This window comes from Centrocercus urophasianus, unplaced genomic scaffold, assembly GCF_019232065.1.
Source record: "Centrocercus urophasianus isolate 14NV4802_14NV808 unplaced genomic scaffold, USGS_Curo_1.0 seq_727, whole genome shotgun sequence".
Taxonomy (NCBI): Eukaryota; Metazoa; Chordata; class Aves; order Galliformes; family Phasianidae; genus Centrocercus; species Centrocercus urophasianus.
The window spans coordinates 11744-28600 of NW_024885341.1; the positions used below are offsets into that span (position 1 = coordinate 11744).

Below are 16857 nucleotides of genomic sequence, written 5' to 3' on the forward strand. Positions count from 1 at the left end.
TTTTTTTTTTTTTTTTCTTTTTTCATTTTTTTTTTTTTTTTTTTTTTCCGTGGAGGCTGCTGCGGGGTTGCCTGGCATGAATGAGATCAGTTTTCAGGGTTTTTCCAGGGTGACATTTACTCTGTCTGTCTGAGCAGGGACTGTCTCTATTTAGCTGATATGTTTGAGCTAATCCAATTATTTTCAGACTGCTGCACGCGACAGTTGCATTGTTTATCCAGCGCCAGGAACTTTAATAGAGTCCGGATGCGGTTAGAGTGACAAAAAAACCCAGACCTGTGTGTTTTGTACATGAAAGCAGGAGAGAGAGAGAGATGGAGTGAAACAAAAGAGAGGGACAGAGACACAAACGGTCTCAGAGCGGCAGCCCCGCTTAACCAGAGCGGAGTGAACCCACCCGGGTGCTCCGGAGCGGTCCCGACCCGACCGCTGCGGCTCCGCTTTATCCTCACCCCGAACCGCGGGGCAGCGGCTGCGCGGGATTTTCAAACCGTTTTGCCCCCCCTCTTCCTCCTTCCTCTTGTTTTCCTTTTGCCACTTTCTGTTACTTTACCTTCTAGAAAGACTTCTGCGGTTTGCGATAAACCAACCCCAAGAGCAACACCTATTTTTTTTTTTCTTTTTTTCTTTTTTTAAAGTCGATTTTAGCAAGCTGGAGAGCTCGCAGACAAAGGGGGATGGGTCCGGGTGAAAAGAAGGGAGGGGGTGTTTGCGAACGACGAAAAGAGGGAGAAACGGATGCAAATTAACATTTCATAATTACGATTATTTTTTTGAGCAGGGGAGGGAGGTTTAGCACAAAGGCTCTGGAAAAACGGCTGCTGTTTGTGGTTAGGGAGTGGGTGCTTCGTGCTCGAACCCACTGCTGAGCTGGGTTAGTTCTGCTTCGGCCAGCTGAGTGTTTCTGCTGCTCTCAGACGGGCTGGGAGTGCCTTTAGGTGCAAGAAATAAAATAACAACATGAAACCACTCATTCAACCCTCTGTCAGTAGCTGTGAGGTACTGTGTCCCCTAAATTCTGGAAGCCAGAGGGCTAGGGGAGTCCACTCATAACTGAGACAGAAGGGTGCCAAAAAGGAGAAGAAGATGGAAAAGACTATAAACTATTCAGGGTCCCAAATATTGGGCATGGTCTGTACATAAAGTGAGGAAGACAGAAGGATTTCTGCAGCCCCGCTGGCTGATCAGTGAAAGCTTACTTGCAAACAAATAGATAGTGGGAACTGGCCCAGTGACTGTGGATTGACTAGGGCTGGAGAGGTGTTCTGGTGCTTGGGCCATGATTATTTGGGGGTTTGATCTGAGACCAAAGGAAGAGCACCTCTGGCTCATGCACCCCACTGGGATGCAGGGTGATGCTCAAGGAGTGAACCCAGGGTCCACATACGTGTTAGGAAGGTGTTTGTGGACATATATTTGGCATCCATCTGTCTCAGGAGGGTCGTAGGCCCCTTTTTTTCCTAACTCCAGGGGTTACAGAGACCCACCAGCCTCTCATCTTCCTCCCACCAAGAGGGACCCGTGTGGGGGAGAGCTCCAGGGAACCCCTGAGCTGCCTGGGGGTTTGGGTAGGGGTTGTCACCATTACCTACCTCTTCCTAAAGGGCATAGGAGACGTGGGGTGTCAGGATTGGGGTGATGGGGCAGGATCAGACCCAATGAGGGCTGATAGTCCCCTACCTCTGTGTCTTAACCATGGCCTTGGGCTCTTGGGCAACCTGAGCTCAGAGAGGACAGACAGTGCCTTTTGGAGTTATTCTGGGGCAGGGGGGAGATTTCTCCATCCTCTTTCACCACTGTTTTCCCTAAGTGAACTATGTGCTCTCTTGTTTCTAGAAGGCAGGGAGTGTGTAAACTGTGGGGCTACCTCAACCCCTCTGTGGAGAAGAGACGGCACCGGGCACTACTTGTGTAACGCCTGTGGACTCTATCACAAAATGAACGGGCAGAACAGACCCCTGATCAAACCCAAGAGAAGGCTGGTGAGTGGTTTTATTTTATTGTACAGAATTTGTTTCCTCCTGCCACTTTTGTTTCTTGTTCACAGCTTGGGATGGAGAGGGAAAGCTCAGCCAGCCCCAAAAAGTGGACGCACTGTGTCTGAGGGCTGGGATGGAGGATGCTTGGAGAGAGGATCCCACGCACTGTGGGCCTCAGTTGTCTGTTCCTATTGCAAACATAAAACAGGTTTAAAAAAAAAATCAAGATCTAGAGGTTTCTGTAAGCCAGGACTGGGTTTTCTCCCAGGTTGCAATAGGGTGGCAGCCTCTGCACAGCGGACCTGGGTGGTGACCCAAGGGTGAAAGCTCTTTCTAAAGACATTTCCCACTGACCAAAGAGATAAGAAGCTGGAAATTTCTTTCTGTGTGCTTTCCATTCCTCTTGGCTGGTGGTGACACAGAAGGGACCTGAGCAGGGTTACTTGTTCCCGAGCACCACCACTGTCTCCATCTCATTGCCATCTCAATGTAGGGCATGGCAAAGTGTGTGAGGGTGCAAAACTGAGTGTGCACCCACAACCACACAAGCTGGAGGAAGGTGAAATGCACAGGTAACTATTTGGAATAATGGTGAAATAATAGTTTCAGGCCTCAGGACCATAATATATACAGGCAATACATTATAGCATCCTCAGTGATCTATTTATGAATTTCCCTGGAAGCCACAAAAAGGTCTGGAAGCTGCGGGCATGGCTAATAAATGCGTTGAAATCTATTTGGCAAATAATCAGGCAAACCACAAGGGGAAAAATATATCAAGTGGGGGAAAAAATATGTTCCCTGCCTGGGAAGTTATTGAATGTTTTGAATCGAGGCACATTTGGTCGCATTAGGATTAAAAATGGAAGGTGAAGGAAAAGCAACTCGTGCATCCCCGTGGTGTTTTGGGGCTGATGGACTGAAGGGGACAGCGCTGGTGTGGAGCTCTGCCATGCGTGCTTTTAGGGACAGACTTTCAGTGCTTTTCCCTTATAAGAAAATGTTGGTCTCCTTTGGCTCAGGCTTGTCTTTCACAGCCTCGTTAGGAAAAAGGAAAGGCTTTCTAGGGAGGGAAGTATGGCTTGGGATTTTTAATTTTTTTTGGAGCAGCTCTCTTGTTCTCTTCTCCTCCTTCCCGCCAGCCCTTCTGTCTTAAGCACACACACCTCGTTTTCTTTTTCTTTTTTTTTTTTTTCCTCGTTCTCTCTTTATGTGTAAAGTCAACTTCCTAGGAAAAAGCTGCCGGATATCTGAGCCCTGGAGATAACTCATAAACAACAGCTCTGTTTCCCCAGCCCAAACACACAGGAGCTTGAGCGTATCCAAACAAGCAGAGGGGGAGGCAGGATAGGAAAGCGGCTGGAAAGGGGGTAGAGCTTTCACAAAGTGTCTGATGGAACCATGAAAGAATGTCCTGAATTACCCCGAGCTCGGCACATGTAAAATGGAATATATAAATAAATACATTTTGAAAGGTCACTCTTGGGGAAAAAAAGGAAAAAAAAAAAAAAAGAATGAAAAATGTAAAGAAAGACCTGGTCTTGCATAATCATTCCTATCTTGGACATTTTAGCTGAAGTCTGAGTTACAAAAAACTTTGCATGCATGCAGTGTTTACTAAATGAGAACTTCAGATTTTTTTTGTTCTCCTTTTTTTTTATCACTGTCTGAAAAAATGTTTTTTACACCATTTGCCTCTATTTTTCTTGCTAACGCTCTCAAAAAGAAAAAAAATCAGAATGCATCAAGACCTTCTGCATTTGCATCTCTTTGTGCAAGGATGTGGAAGCATGCATGTCTGTGGTTTGAATGATCCTCCCGGCTCTGGGAGGTGAGCGGGCTGGGAGCCGAGGTGTGCACCTCTTGCTCTGCCACAAGTTTCCTGTGTGACCTTGGGCTGGTTTTGTAGGCTCTGATCCCAGTGCACTGTAGCTAATGACAGGACTCCGATGGGCTGGATAGAGAAGTCAAATAAATCCTTAGATGCTGGGAACCCAAGCTTCATTAAATTCAATGGGAGTCTTTGTAGGGCTGCCTTTATGGGGAATGATGAGATGAGCTTTGCAGGCTGAGGAGCTCTACTTTGTTTTGGGGGGAAAGCTGTGGATCTTGTAGAGTGCCCCCATCCAAGCCCGTAGTAGCTCCTTCATGGCCCTTAGCTGAGACAAAGCCTTCCTTTGAATTTTCTTCTTTCATTGCCAACATGGATGCAGAGCTCTCTGTTTCCATGTCAGTACTGATTTTGGAAGAATAATGGCTAGTTTCTCAGAGGGATTTTGCACATGCAACAGGATTTTAGGAAGCTGTCCCTTGCAACTTTTTGGATACTCCGTGTAAATGTAGGCACCAAAACCAGCTCTTAAGCATGTTTATCAGCACTCAGTTCCTCCTTCTGCACCTTCTTTGGTTCCACCTTTCCATCACTGTCAGCACTTCCAGCATGAAGTTGTGTCTTTGCTCAACCAGCTCTGGTCCTGTAGATGATAGTGTGTCATCCCAGTACTGACATGGACATGATTGGGTTGGTGATGAGTGTCAGTCCCATTGCTGGGAGCCTTGAAAATAGTGTTATTATTCATTATTTCCTGCCTACTGTTGCTGTCTCTGGTCTAAATTGGTACAGAATGAAAGCTACGGTCTGGGACAAAAAGAGTTCAGGACTTAAAATATTGAGATAACAATGCCAAGGTTTTGTAGAGAAAAAGTGACAGATGGATTAGGTTTTAGGGAAGATAATGAACATAGTGATTTATTGGTGTATTTATAATTAGCTGGTGAGAATTTGCTTGAGATCCTGAAAAGGTAGTTGGAATGAGGCATACCTTTAAACACATTTACCATCCGAGAAATTATGGTGAGCACAGTGTTGAAACCCCAAATGTCTTCAAAGGGGATGTTTCCCCTGTGTGGGCTGAGTCAAATATCGCTGGTTTTCAGAAATTTCCTTAGGCTTGATTTTTGGGTCTGATAAATTCAAAGCTGCCACAGAGAGTCATTCCAGCCTCCGAGCCACCTATGCTTGGCCCCTGGGTTGTGGTGGGTTTGCAGCTCTGCGAGCAGGTATGTCCACCAACCCGGTGATTTGAATGGAAACCAAATCTGGAGCCTTGGCAGAGTCCAGAGAAGGACAGGATGAAGGCCTCTGTGCGCAGACTTGCCCGATAGGCTCTGCTTTTGGTGGTGGGGTACCTCAACTTCTTCAAATGGTTTCTTTTTTTTTTTCAGGCAGAACACTTTTCGTGCTGCCTGGTAAGAGCCCCTTGTTGTCAGACTGGGCATTCTTCAATTCTGCTTAATGCTTGTGGGCGCAGCGTGATTTATTTTTTCAGATAGTCCTTTTTTCGTGTGTGTAATTAAAAAAGAGGAAAAAAATCCTACTCTATCTAAAACAAAACCAACCCGTCCTCTCTCCACCTACGCCACATTCAATTATGATTAAAATTGCAACATGACCTAACAAGAGTTGGTATTAATGCTAGCGCCGTGCCAGTGTCCATGTTTGCATTTTGGGTTTGCTGTACAGTCTCCAAAGATGCGGTATTTTATTATTTTTTTAATGTTGGATGTGCTACAGTGTGCGGCTGAGTGGGGTGAGGGGTAAATTTGAAACAGTAAGAGCACAAAAGAGAGCATTAAAGGCTCAGTTCTGCAAGGTGCCAAGCATTGCTATGATCTGGCAAATCGTTTAAGCACATGTTTTAACTTTAAGCACATGAGCAGTCCCATTGAAAGCGATGCATCGGGATGAAATCAGAGCTCTGGGACTGTGTCATGTTGATGAAGAAGAGATAGGAGTGGGATCTAAAGATCTTTTTTAGGAGCTGTAGGCACTTGCACGCATGCAAGCATGCATACGCATTCATATAAAAGTCTGCAAACTCCTTTTCCTCCTTCAGTGGCAGAAGGACAATTTGTTTGCCAAAGTTACAGTTTTTAAATGATAAGCAAGAATTCATGCATGTGAATGAGAAGCGACTTGGCTAAATTTGGCTTTCCTAAATCATTATCACAGCTCACAAAAAAGCTTCTTTATACACCTTGACACATATACTTTTTTTTTTTTTGTTCCTCCCTTTTTATGAAATGGTAAATTCTTCTTTCAACCTCATTACCAGTCCTTAAATAAACATGAAGTTTGAGGCTGCAGAAGGGTGTAATTAAAAAGTTGGGATTCTTGCTCTTCGCCACAGTGTTATTTCCGATCTGGAGCCTGCATCCTTTGAAGCAGAGCTGAACTTATGGGATGGGGCTGTGCTTGCTGTCAGACCCAGCGAGCAGCTGCCCAGTGAGCACGGCGCGGGTCTCATCCAGCACTGGCTGAAGCCATCGTGACTCATGCCACTGACTCCAGCAATTGCTGGTTCAGGCCCTGACTGCAGAATTAGATCCCTGGGGGGTCTGAGAGAATTAAGATGGAAAGACATGTTGGCATTTAAATAATATTTTCCCCTCTGGAGTGGGCCGTGCCAGCGTTGCTAATTTTGATGAGCTCTATCAGAGGTTTAGCACTCACTTTTAGGATGCCCTTTGGCACCTGATTCAGTTCATATATAATTTGGGATTAAAGTACCTCGGGGATTTTTTGTCGGAATTATTATTTGTTCTCACAAGCCAGTTTCTGTAGGCCTCTGCTGCTGTGCGTCAGTCTTGTGTGGTTGATGTTTTCTTTCTCAGAGATTTTGCTGATGGCATCTTTTTAATGCTTTTTTTTTCACCTCTTCTTGTCCCACCCGTTCCCGCAGTCTGCAGCCAGGAGGGCGGGCACGTCCTGCGCTAACTGTCAGACCACCACCACCACCCTGTGGAGGAGAAATGCCAACGGCGATCCTGTCTGTAATGCCTGTGGGCTCTACTACAAGCTGCACAATGTAAGTGTGACGGTAACGCGCGGTAGCGGGGCCTCCCTTTCCATGCTTGGTGTCTCAAAGTCTTCCTTAGTATGAGGATTTATACTCTTGGGTGGTCCAAAGTCTTCCTTGGTTTGAGGATTTCCACTCTTGGGTGGTTCAAACTCTTCGTTGGCTTCAGGATTTGCTGTAGGTGTCTCTGTTCATTGCAGGTGAATTGGACTAGGTGACCTTGTGAGGTCCCTTCTGACTCAAACGATTCTATGACTCTACGACACCCAGTCTTGGGTGGTGCTGAGACCTCCTCTGTCCCTTTGGGGATCCCTTTGGGAACCTTAAGTTTTGAAGCAGTGAGCGAGTGTCCCCTTGAATGTAGCTGATCTGACTTGGGAAGGTATAAAACAGGACTGTCAGAGGGTAATGTTAGAGCTTTCCCATGCCTGAGCCAAGGAAGGAGGGGTGGATCAACAGAGAGACATGTTATCCACTGCGGATTGGGCTCAGCGTGCTGGAAAAGACAACACGCCATCCTGCAAGCTGATACCCCTTCTACGCACAGCTTGGTTCCTCCAGCAAACACAAACTCCGCCAAAAAAGCAAAATGTGCCAGTGACTATTTAGATCATTCCTGGGTTTGTGGCTATCTTTGTCCCGTCCCTCTGCCAGTCCCCAGAGGTGATTTATTTAGGTCTCTTGTTTGCCCCATTTGACGCAAGCGATTCCTAAACAGAAAGGACTTGATTTAGTTAGTGGGATGTAGAGTGTGCTAAACCTGTGATATGAATTTTAAAGCATCTGTCATGGAAAGGAATGAGAAATGTAACAAAATGAACTGGCTGGGAGATTTAATCTAATATCTCCATGCAAAGCCAGATTGCAGAAACCAAGGATATGTGCCCTAGGGAAAGAGCTAAAGGAATCTGAAAAGTCTTCTACCAAATAATACTGCTAATACAGGAGTCTTAAGGCTACTACTGTTACTCTCATTCTACATGTGACATTGGAATAATTATTATGTCAGAAGAAGGAAAAGACTTCCAATTTCTGTGCTTTGGCATAACATTTTTTTTTTTTTTTTTTTTTTTTTTTTTTTTTTTTCCTAGTGGTCGTTTGCTTTATGTTTCACTTAGAAATCTCACGCTATGTTTTACCCTAGCGTCTACCCACACAAGTACATCAAAGATGGATTGGGTTTCACGGGGCAGCCAAACCTGGTGGTGTCTCTGTCCCTTGTTATTTCAAGCTCTTTGTATTTTTGACATGAGTGAACAAGTTTGGATTAAACAGGAGGAAAAAAAGAAGACCCAACTAGGCTAATTTTTCACCTGTTCTGTGAGAGGCATCTCTCTCTTCGAAAAAAGGAAAATGTGTTTACCCTTTAGTGGGCGAGCATCTCAGCACCCTTTGAGTTCTTTGTAGCAAACAAAGGTTGTCATCAGACTCTCTGTGTAATCTGCAAACAGAGGGTTGGACCAGGCATGAGGAGTGAAAACTCGGAGTATCATAAGAAAATACTTAGCTTGCTATTTCTATGGCAGGAAGGTAACGATGTCAGCTAGCTTCAGTGAAGGAGTATATTTTTGTGTGCTGTTGTCATTGTGGCAGTGTAGCTACTGATGTTAGGACTTTGCTTAGATGGCGATGAAGCCGTCCGGTCCACCGGGTAACCCAGAGAAATTGTAGGGTAACCCAGAGAAATTGTAGGTGCCCCATTCCTGAAGGTGCTCAAGGCCAGGTTGGTTTGGGGCTCTGGGCAGCCTGATCTGGTGGGTGACAGCCAGACCATGGCAGGGCATTGGAACTGAATGAGCTTTAAATTCCCTTCCAACTTCAGGAATTCTATGATTTTAATCATCTAGCGTGAACATGAGCAGTAGGGACACTTCTACCTGAGTTGTTCCCCTTGTGCTGCAGCAAAGCCCATGAATGGGAATAGTCTCACCTCAGGTACCATTTGTTGGACCTGGTGAAGATGTCTGCATTTGGATGAGATCATTTATAGCCCTGAAGACTGTACAATATCTCCCTGTGTCTAGAAATGGAGACAGAATGTTAAGTTCATGTGGATCTGCACCGTAGCTGTCAGACGGGAGGAATTCCCCCTAAGGCAGCTGAACACTGGAGTTCTCCAGGAATGAGCACCTGCTCCCTCTCTCCTTTTCTTTTTAACACTAACTTTGTGAAACTAGTTGGCCTGAACCGACCCCCTGATCCATTGTTTAGGGATGTTAGTGAAATCTGTGACATAGGGCAGGCCTTGAGCAGATTGGAACTGTTTTCATACTCATTAAAAACACTGTCAGCTTCTGAAAAGCTCAGTACAGCTAGTTACCAAAGTCAAGTAGTATCTTGCCTTAAGAGCAGCTCCACTGATGGGACCCACTTAAATGATACCCCCTAGAGTACTATGATAGAACTAGGCAAGGATACTAAAATCTGGCTATGAGTAGGTAGATTTTTCTTCCACTTTTTTCTTTTTTTAATTTTTGCTGCTGGGTGATGCTTAATTATAACTACAGTGAGAAATGAGCAACATCACTGCAGATCATCCTTGAAAATACCGCTCTCACAGCTTTAAAGCTTTACAAGGGCACAGTGCTGAGGCATTGTTCTGCAGCCTAACATGGCTTACAAGGTGTATAGCTATGAAGGCCACACTCTGCTTTATAAATTATATGTGAGTGACTTTATTTTTTAAATTCTTTTGTGACTGGTGATAAGGCAATGGTAGCATCGTGAAGTTTCCTTCTGTTTTTGGCTGCTAGGAGGTGAGCTGCTCTAACTGCCTTTAGTCAACTCAAAGCAGGGATGAAGTTTTGTGGTTGATCATAGACAAGTTTCGTAGGCTGGTGGGAATTGGTTTGGTATTTTAAAGTGCAGGTGTGGTCCTGCTCCTTTTCGGTGTTTGTCTCTGCGTTGGTTCTCCACCAGGAGAGGTGCTGGAAATGCATTCAGGCTCGCCATAGCATTTCCCTTTTGAGCAGCAGGGTGTCTGCACAGATGTGTCAATGACTGCAGAAGTCTTTTCGCTACTCGGAAGACGATTTCATTCTGATTTATTTAGGCTAGTAGGAAAACCCTTGCTCTTTTAGTTCCCCCTACCTTTCCTCCTTTTGTCTTTTCTTTCTGTTTAATGAGTTTTCCTAGGACCTTCAGATCATTAGGGTATTTTAATGGATTGATCTGAAGATAAAACGTGTCTGCATTTCATGCCTACCTCAGGAAGGGTTGCAGTAAATAATACCAACACTTTTTTCAATTTTTTTTTTTTTTTTTTTTTTTTTTAATGAGCGATATCAGTTTGTTTTCCTGTTGATTCCCTCAGCTGAAGTGAACCCATTTGACAGTAGGACATAAGCAATGGCTATAACAGTCTTGGGGTACCTTTAGTGGAGTTGCTGACATTTTTCCAATTGACTTCAACAAGAGCAGTCTCCATTAACACCAGTATTAAGAATGACTAATATTTCACATTGATGTGATGCCTTTCATCCTGTGGCATCCCAGAGTGTTCTTTAAGATACAGCCAGTCTGGAAGATTAACCCAACATTGTAATGACTATGTCTAAAGGATAAATCCACTTCAGTGACAGGACCTTATTGAGGTCAGTTGCAAAATCCCTTTGTCTTCAGTCAGAGCAAGATCAGACCTATAATGTCTATGATTGTCCCCTGGATTTGATCTCTTGAATGTGGGGTTCTTGTCCTTGCTATTTCAGTCCTTCTTAGAAGTGGGATCAGCCTTCGCTCACTTCAGAGATAGGTGGGAGCACTTGTACCTTGCTGGAGGTATGCAGCACCCTGTCTTGCACCCATAGAAACGAACAAGATATCACTGATTTTGGCAGAAGTCCTCAAAAGCAACCTTTGTTACACAATATCCAAAGGTAGAGTGAAGTGTCCCAAGAGCAGAGCAGTCAGTGTTTTGCATATGATACAACAAAGAACGTAATTCCTGCCCATAATTAATTAGCTCCATCTGAAATTAATGAATTTCATATACATGCTTTGGGGTGGTTTAATTTTAATTTAGCATGTGTTTGTCATTTTTATCACAATGAATTTTCATGTGAAAGGTCTTCCCTCCAGGTCTCTCATTTCTCTCCCCCAGAAACAGATATGGGTTTGTGCCTTTGATGTTTCGGGGACCCCTTTAACTTTGCTGTGTTTAATCTTAGAAGTCAGTGGGAAATGTTTCTGGCTTGCTGTTGTGTTTCTGGCTTGCTGTTGTGGCTGTTCTGGTCTCCCTCCTCTTGATATTTGTCTGAGTGCTTATCTCTTTGGGTCAAATACCTGGCAAGAGAGTGAGGCCAAGTACAGCAGGATGATGCTATCAGTTGGAATGGCACCTTGACCCCAGTTGCAGGGCTGGCTACAGCTTATCATAGAATCATGGAGTTTGAGTTGGAAAGAAACTTTAAAGGTCATCTGCTCCAACTCCTCTGCAGTGGATAGGGTCATGTACAGAGAGATAAGGTTGCCCAGAGCTCCATCCATCTTAACCTTGAATGTCACAATGGACAGAGTATCCTCCACCTCTCTGGGCAAACTGTTTCAGTGCATCCTGAGCAAAACTCATATTCCTATCCTTTAGGCTCACATCACAGTCTATGAGGATCCGTTCTTCGCAGTTGAACAAAGCATAAAGATGCTGCTTTAAGGAGGTGATCGGTGTTCTGAAGGACACTCCAAGAGCCAGCACAGCATGAGGATGGTGCAGTTTTGCCACCACCAGGTCCTCAGCTTGTGTTTGCTGCTTTCTCTGGAAATCCAATCTGGATGCCCTTGAGACTTCATATCATGGTGCAAATTCTCATTATGAGCTGGGGAGGCAGGAATTTATGTATGTCTCCCCAGGTCTGAGCTGGTCTTATTGGAGATCAGGACCTCCAGATCAGCTGTGACATTGCTCCCCAGTGGGGTTCACCTTTTGCCTTTTGAACATGGACAAGAAATCCCTACTGGGTGACTGGAAACAGGCAGGCTATGCTTTTGCATCACAGGCTGAAGCAAAGGGCCTCCCTTGTATGCGTATCCCATGAGGACAGCAAGTCAAGGAGAAGGGTGATATTGTATTTAAAGCCTATGACATTTGAGGTTTTGGCTTGCTGCTGCCCCAAGGCTGCTGTGGATCTGCACATGGGCTGGCATACCTTCGGCTGCTAGCAAGCTGGGCTGCTCCCACTGGCTGCCTTTATCCAGAGGTAATCAGACTATCAATTGCCCATTTTTTAGGGTGAGGTGAAATTTCTCATCACTGCTGGTGCGGAGAGCCTGGAGTTACTAATTCAGAGTGAGATGACGAACTTTGGGATGCTCTTTCCTCTCCCCATGCCTCTGTCCCTGCATATAACAGGGAGCTATTGTATCCCTGCCTCCTTGGGGAGAGAACTCACAGAATGGTTCTCACACTGTGGGGAAAGGCACCGATAAGCAAGCAGCTAAATTATTCTGTGATCTCAAAGAAGGGTGTGCTTTGTTCCCTGCACTGGTTGAAGATCTTACGAATCAAAATCTGCTCAGGATCCTTGCAAGAACCTCCTTCCATTGGCCTTGTGGTTCTCAGTGGATAGTGGATCCATTTTTTTCCTCCCTTTTCATCATCATCAGCACCCACGTTATTGCAAGAAGCAGTGTTCAGTGCTATGGGGTTTTGCCTTCTGCCTTGGGTGGGATTCTGCAGAGGAGCCACTGTGAGACCCCTGTCATTGCCCAGGCACAGATTTTTAAGGGTTTTTATGCATGCTTCCCAACTGTTGCAAAAACCTTTCTTAAAAAGTACAAGTAATACAAAATCAGCTGTCAGTCTTATGAAGAGTTTGAGCAGCACCCTAACGACCCTGGGAGAGTTTGAGACCTCCGGTAGCACTGAAATCCCAGCAGCTGCTGTCACTAATGGTTTTAGATCAGTCAGGGAGCCTGGGGGTGAGATGGTGTCTGCAGGGAATATTTCAAGGTGATAATGATTGGTCTCATTCCTAAACATGCTGCAATTACCTTATGTGCAGATAGCTGAAATTTTTCAGCCACTACAAGTTATTTGGGTATGCTTTCCTCCTGTGGGGCTCTGTGCTTTTCTGTCTTCTCATCTCTACAAATTTCAGTCCAACCTGGGATTTTCTGTAGTTCCCAGGAGTGGTTTTGGCCCTGATTTTAATTTTGGAGGTGTTTGAGCTATGCAGGGGGAGGAGGGGACTGCGGGATGTTCAGCTGGACCTGGGCATATCCTGTGGCATAGGGTGCATGAATCCCACAGTGATCTGGGGAGAAGAGATGGAAGCACAAAAAAAAATAATTTATTTTTGTTTAGATTAACAGACCCCTGACTATGAAGAAAGAAGGAATTCAGACCAGAAACCGAAAAATGTCTAGCAAATCCAAAAAGTGCAAAAAGGTCCATGACAACCTCGAAGACTTTCCCAAGAGCAGCTCCTTTAACCCCGCCGCCCTCTCCAGACACATGTCCTCTATCAGCCACATTTCACCCTTCAGTCACTCCAGCCACATGCTGACTACACCGACACCGATGCATCCTCCATCCAGCCTCTCCTTCGGACCTCACCATCCCTCCAGCATGGTCACTGCCATGGGTTAGTGAGAGACTCCCCTGCTGAATGCTTACGGTCTCAAAATGAGATTTACTTTATATACTTGCATTTTTGCAGGCGCGTGGTTATGGGTCTGATGTCCCAAATCAAATGGGAGGGGGAAAAAAGAAAAAAAAAAAAAAAGAATAAAAAGAATAAAAATAAATATGTTATTTGAAGGCGTAAGAATGAAAAAAATAATAATAAAAAAAGAAAAAAACTACAAAAAGCACAAAAACAGAAAAAAAAAAGAAAAAAAGGAAAAAAGAAAAAAAAAAGTTTTAAAAAAGTGATGTTTGCCACTTTTTAAAGGAACTCACTATGGCATCTATGTATTCTTACCCACTGAATCTGGATACCATTTGTGAATAAGCCATTCAGAACTCGCATTCCCTATTGAACAGGATCTCTAGTGCTGTGAACAAAATAAAGTAAAATAAAAAATGCTGAACATTGCATATAACTTATATTGTAAGAAATACTGTACATTTGAGGAAGACTTTATTGCATCTGGAGAGTTGCGAAGAAAAAGGCATGAAGGACTCTGAGAGATTTTTTTTTTAAAGGAAAAGAAAAAAAAAAAGACGACGGGAGGACAATTTAAAAACCAGAAAAACAAACAATGCAGACCAAGAGGAAACGCGGTCTTAATGAACAAATGGACCAACTGCCAGTCATGTCTTCTCCTTTTATTTTATTTTAATTTTCTTTTTTTGTTTTGTTTTGTTTCTTCTTCATTTCTGGGAGAGGGGAGGGGGCTGGCTAGAACGGTTTTGATGCATTAACTAACTAACTAACTAAATAACTAAATAAATAAAACCTGTAGGGAGATCATTCATTTTGGGCCATGGGCCCTTTACATAGGAAGTACCAATGGTGTCAGGCAATCAGTGTTAACATGCGGACATTGCCAACAAGGGGTTTTTGGATAGCCATTCTCCAGGTCTATACGCATTGTGAACAAGTTCCTGTAATTGTTGTTTGTATGTATAATTCAACGCACCAAAATAAGAAAGATGTAGATTTATTTCATCCTATTATACAGACTGAATGGTTGTACAAATTTATTTACTGCTAGTGATAAGACCTGCTTTTATTTTTGTTTTGTTTTCATATTTTTTCCTCTTTTTTTTTTTTTTTTTTTTTTTTTTTTGAGAATAAACTAGATTCAATTCTGTTGACTTAAAAGTGTTTTCTGCTTGGGGGTTGGAAAGGGAATGTTTTTCTTTCTCCATTAATTTTTTTTTTTGAACTTGTTTTGATCGTACTTCTTGCATAGTTTCCATGGGTGCAGGAATGTGTGTCTTTTTTCACTCCTGCTAATGGGTAACTCAGTACTTACGGTGACTTGACAAAAACAAAAAAACAAAAAAAACAAGCCTGAAACAGAAACTAAAAAAAACCCTAAATATATAAATAAATAATCTATCAAGACAAAGGAAAAAATCAGCACCTCCAGATAAATGGACTGTCAGTGTAACCCTACTGTCTCTCGTTGGTCTTCCTCTTCCCTTGTGGAATGGGTCCCTTTTAGTCTCAATTCATTTTGGCCACCATGGTAATACCCCTTTGTCAAGGACTGGTTTGTGACTGGGAGAAAGTGCAAAGAAACAACAGGGTCATTGTGATGCTGGCTACTTTTGCAGTAGTGTTAGCAAGGGCCTTAAGATTTTGGAAGGGAGGCACCGGGTACTCACAGGTGTAATTTGGTGTTCTGAAGTCAAGTTCTTGATGTGACATTGTGATAGACCAAGCCCTGCGCTGGCAGGAATAAGAAGAACTTGTTACGAAAGGATGGATTTGATGGTAGACAGAGGACAATTCCCAAAACTCAAAAGCTACCAGGTAGTCTTTTCCATGACAGATTTCTTCGTAATAATACAGGTTATATTACTATTATTGTTAGTAGAAACGCTTGGCTCTTATGATTTGATTTCTGATGGTTTAATCCTCAGGAGTCAGCTCTTCTTTTAGTCTTTGGTATTTACCCATCCAGCTTCTTTAAACCACTATAAGAGCTAGCCATTTACTTTACAAATGAAGGGTTAAATTTCTTATCATCTCAATCCCTTTGCTGGAGACTTGAGAATGATGTGATAAGAGGATGCCAAGGCTGTGAGAAAATGATAAAACAGGACAAACCAACCAACAAGCCAAAACAAAAAAAAAAAAGCCCCAACAAAATAACATCTCCAAATTAAAAACCTTAACGTATGTGACTTGAAAATAACGTATCTTTCAGATGGTATTTGGAACCCCTTTGTTCCTGGAACAGAATCTGTTAAGGGTACCAGAGTCATGGGATCATCTTTGCAGGAGTAAGGCTGTTTCACATGAGAAAGGAGAGCTTTGAAACTTTTCAAGGTGATTATACACGGGGTTCAATATTCATTTGATTTGGGAGAGCTGTAGGAGTGGGAGGGAATTTGCCCTTATTTAGTCTTTTCCTTCTCTGTTTCAAAACGAACCTAGTTAAAATACCTCTATCACAAAGGAGGATTTAGCAGATGTAAGCGGAACAGGCAGTAATCGTTTTGTAACGTTGTATATTCTTTCCTTTCGACTCTGTTGACAAAAATGTGTAAAAAACAGAACAAATGGCACACATTTCAAATCTTGTGTTAATCACCTTCCTGCTTTCTCAAGGAATATTCTAAACATGAAGACTAAATGTTGAAATAAAGCACAGTGAAGAATTACTGAGATGCAAATGGAGATCTTGTTGGCTCCTAATTAATCATCCGCGAACTATAAAGCTATTTTCAATTAGTGTGACAAATCAAAGAAAATAATCATCTTTGCTGATATTAAGCTTGAGAGATTATTACTTTTTAATTTGTGATGCTACAACCTTTCCCTCCTTTGGCTCATTAACAGATTGCTGTTGAACTGAGATATTGATCCCAATTCTTGCCAATGGTGTAAATCAAACAGAATCTTGCACTTGTGCATTACTATGTTTGAATCTTTCCATTTGCTTTAGAGGGAATTGGTTCCTGAGTTTCTCACTCTAATCTTTTTTTTTTTTTTTTTTTTTTTTTTTTTTTTTTTCTTAAAGCCTGGAAACACTTTCTTCTTGCAGTTCCCCTCTGCTGTTGCTTGATAGTTTTTAGGGCTATTGAGTCAGAGAGAGCAGGACTGGGGCTAGCTCAGAGAATAAGCATCTTGAAAGATGCTTATTTGTGTTTTGAGACATAAATGCAGATACTCTTTCTATATATACTCTAGGAAAGAATATACTTTTATTTTATTTTTTTCTTTTCAGCAATTTCTTATTTCAAATGTCTTATACTCTAATGCTGGGTTCTGGATAGAATGGGATGACTCAAATTGCACCCATTATGCTTACTGTCTGAGATGCTAAATTAAACAAGTGGCCTACCAGTTTCTCAGTTCTTTCCCTTCCCTTCCCTTCCCTTCCCTTCCCTTCCCTTCCCTTCCCTT

At 43.2% G+C, this 16857-nt stretch overlaps 1 protein-coding gene across 2 annotated transcripts in view; it reads left to right on the top strand.

The window, feature by feature from the left end:
• Positions 1-13578, top strand: part of GATA3 (GATA binding protein 3) — a 17689-nt gene extending 4111 nt beyond the window's left edge. The window contains exons 3-5 of one of the 2 annotated variants that reach the window (XM_042837572.1): positions 1837-1982; positions 6722-6847; positions 13137-13578. In XM_042837572.1, the coding sequence (XP_042693506.1) occupies positions 1837-1982; positions 6722-6847; positions 13137-13421 (557 nt within the window). In that variant the 3' untranslated portion in view covers positions 13422-13578. The remainder of the gene's footprint in view (positions 1-1836; positions 1983-6721; positions 6848-13136) is intronic. The other variant, XM_042837573.1, reaches the window with a different exon arrangement.
• Positions 13579-16857: the final 3279 nt, after the last annotated feature.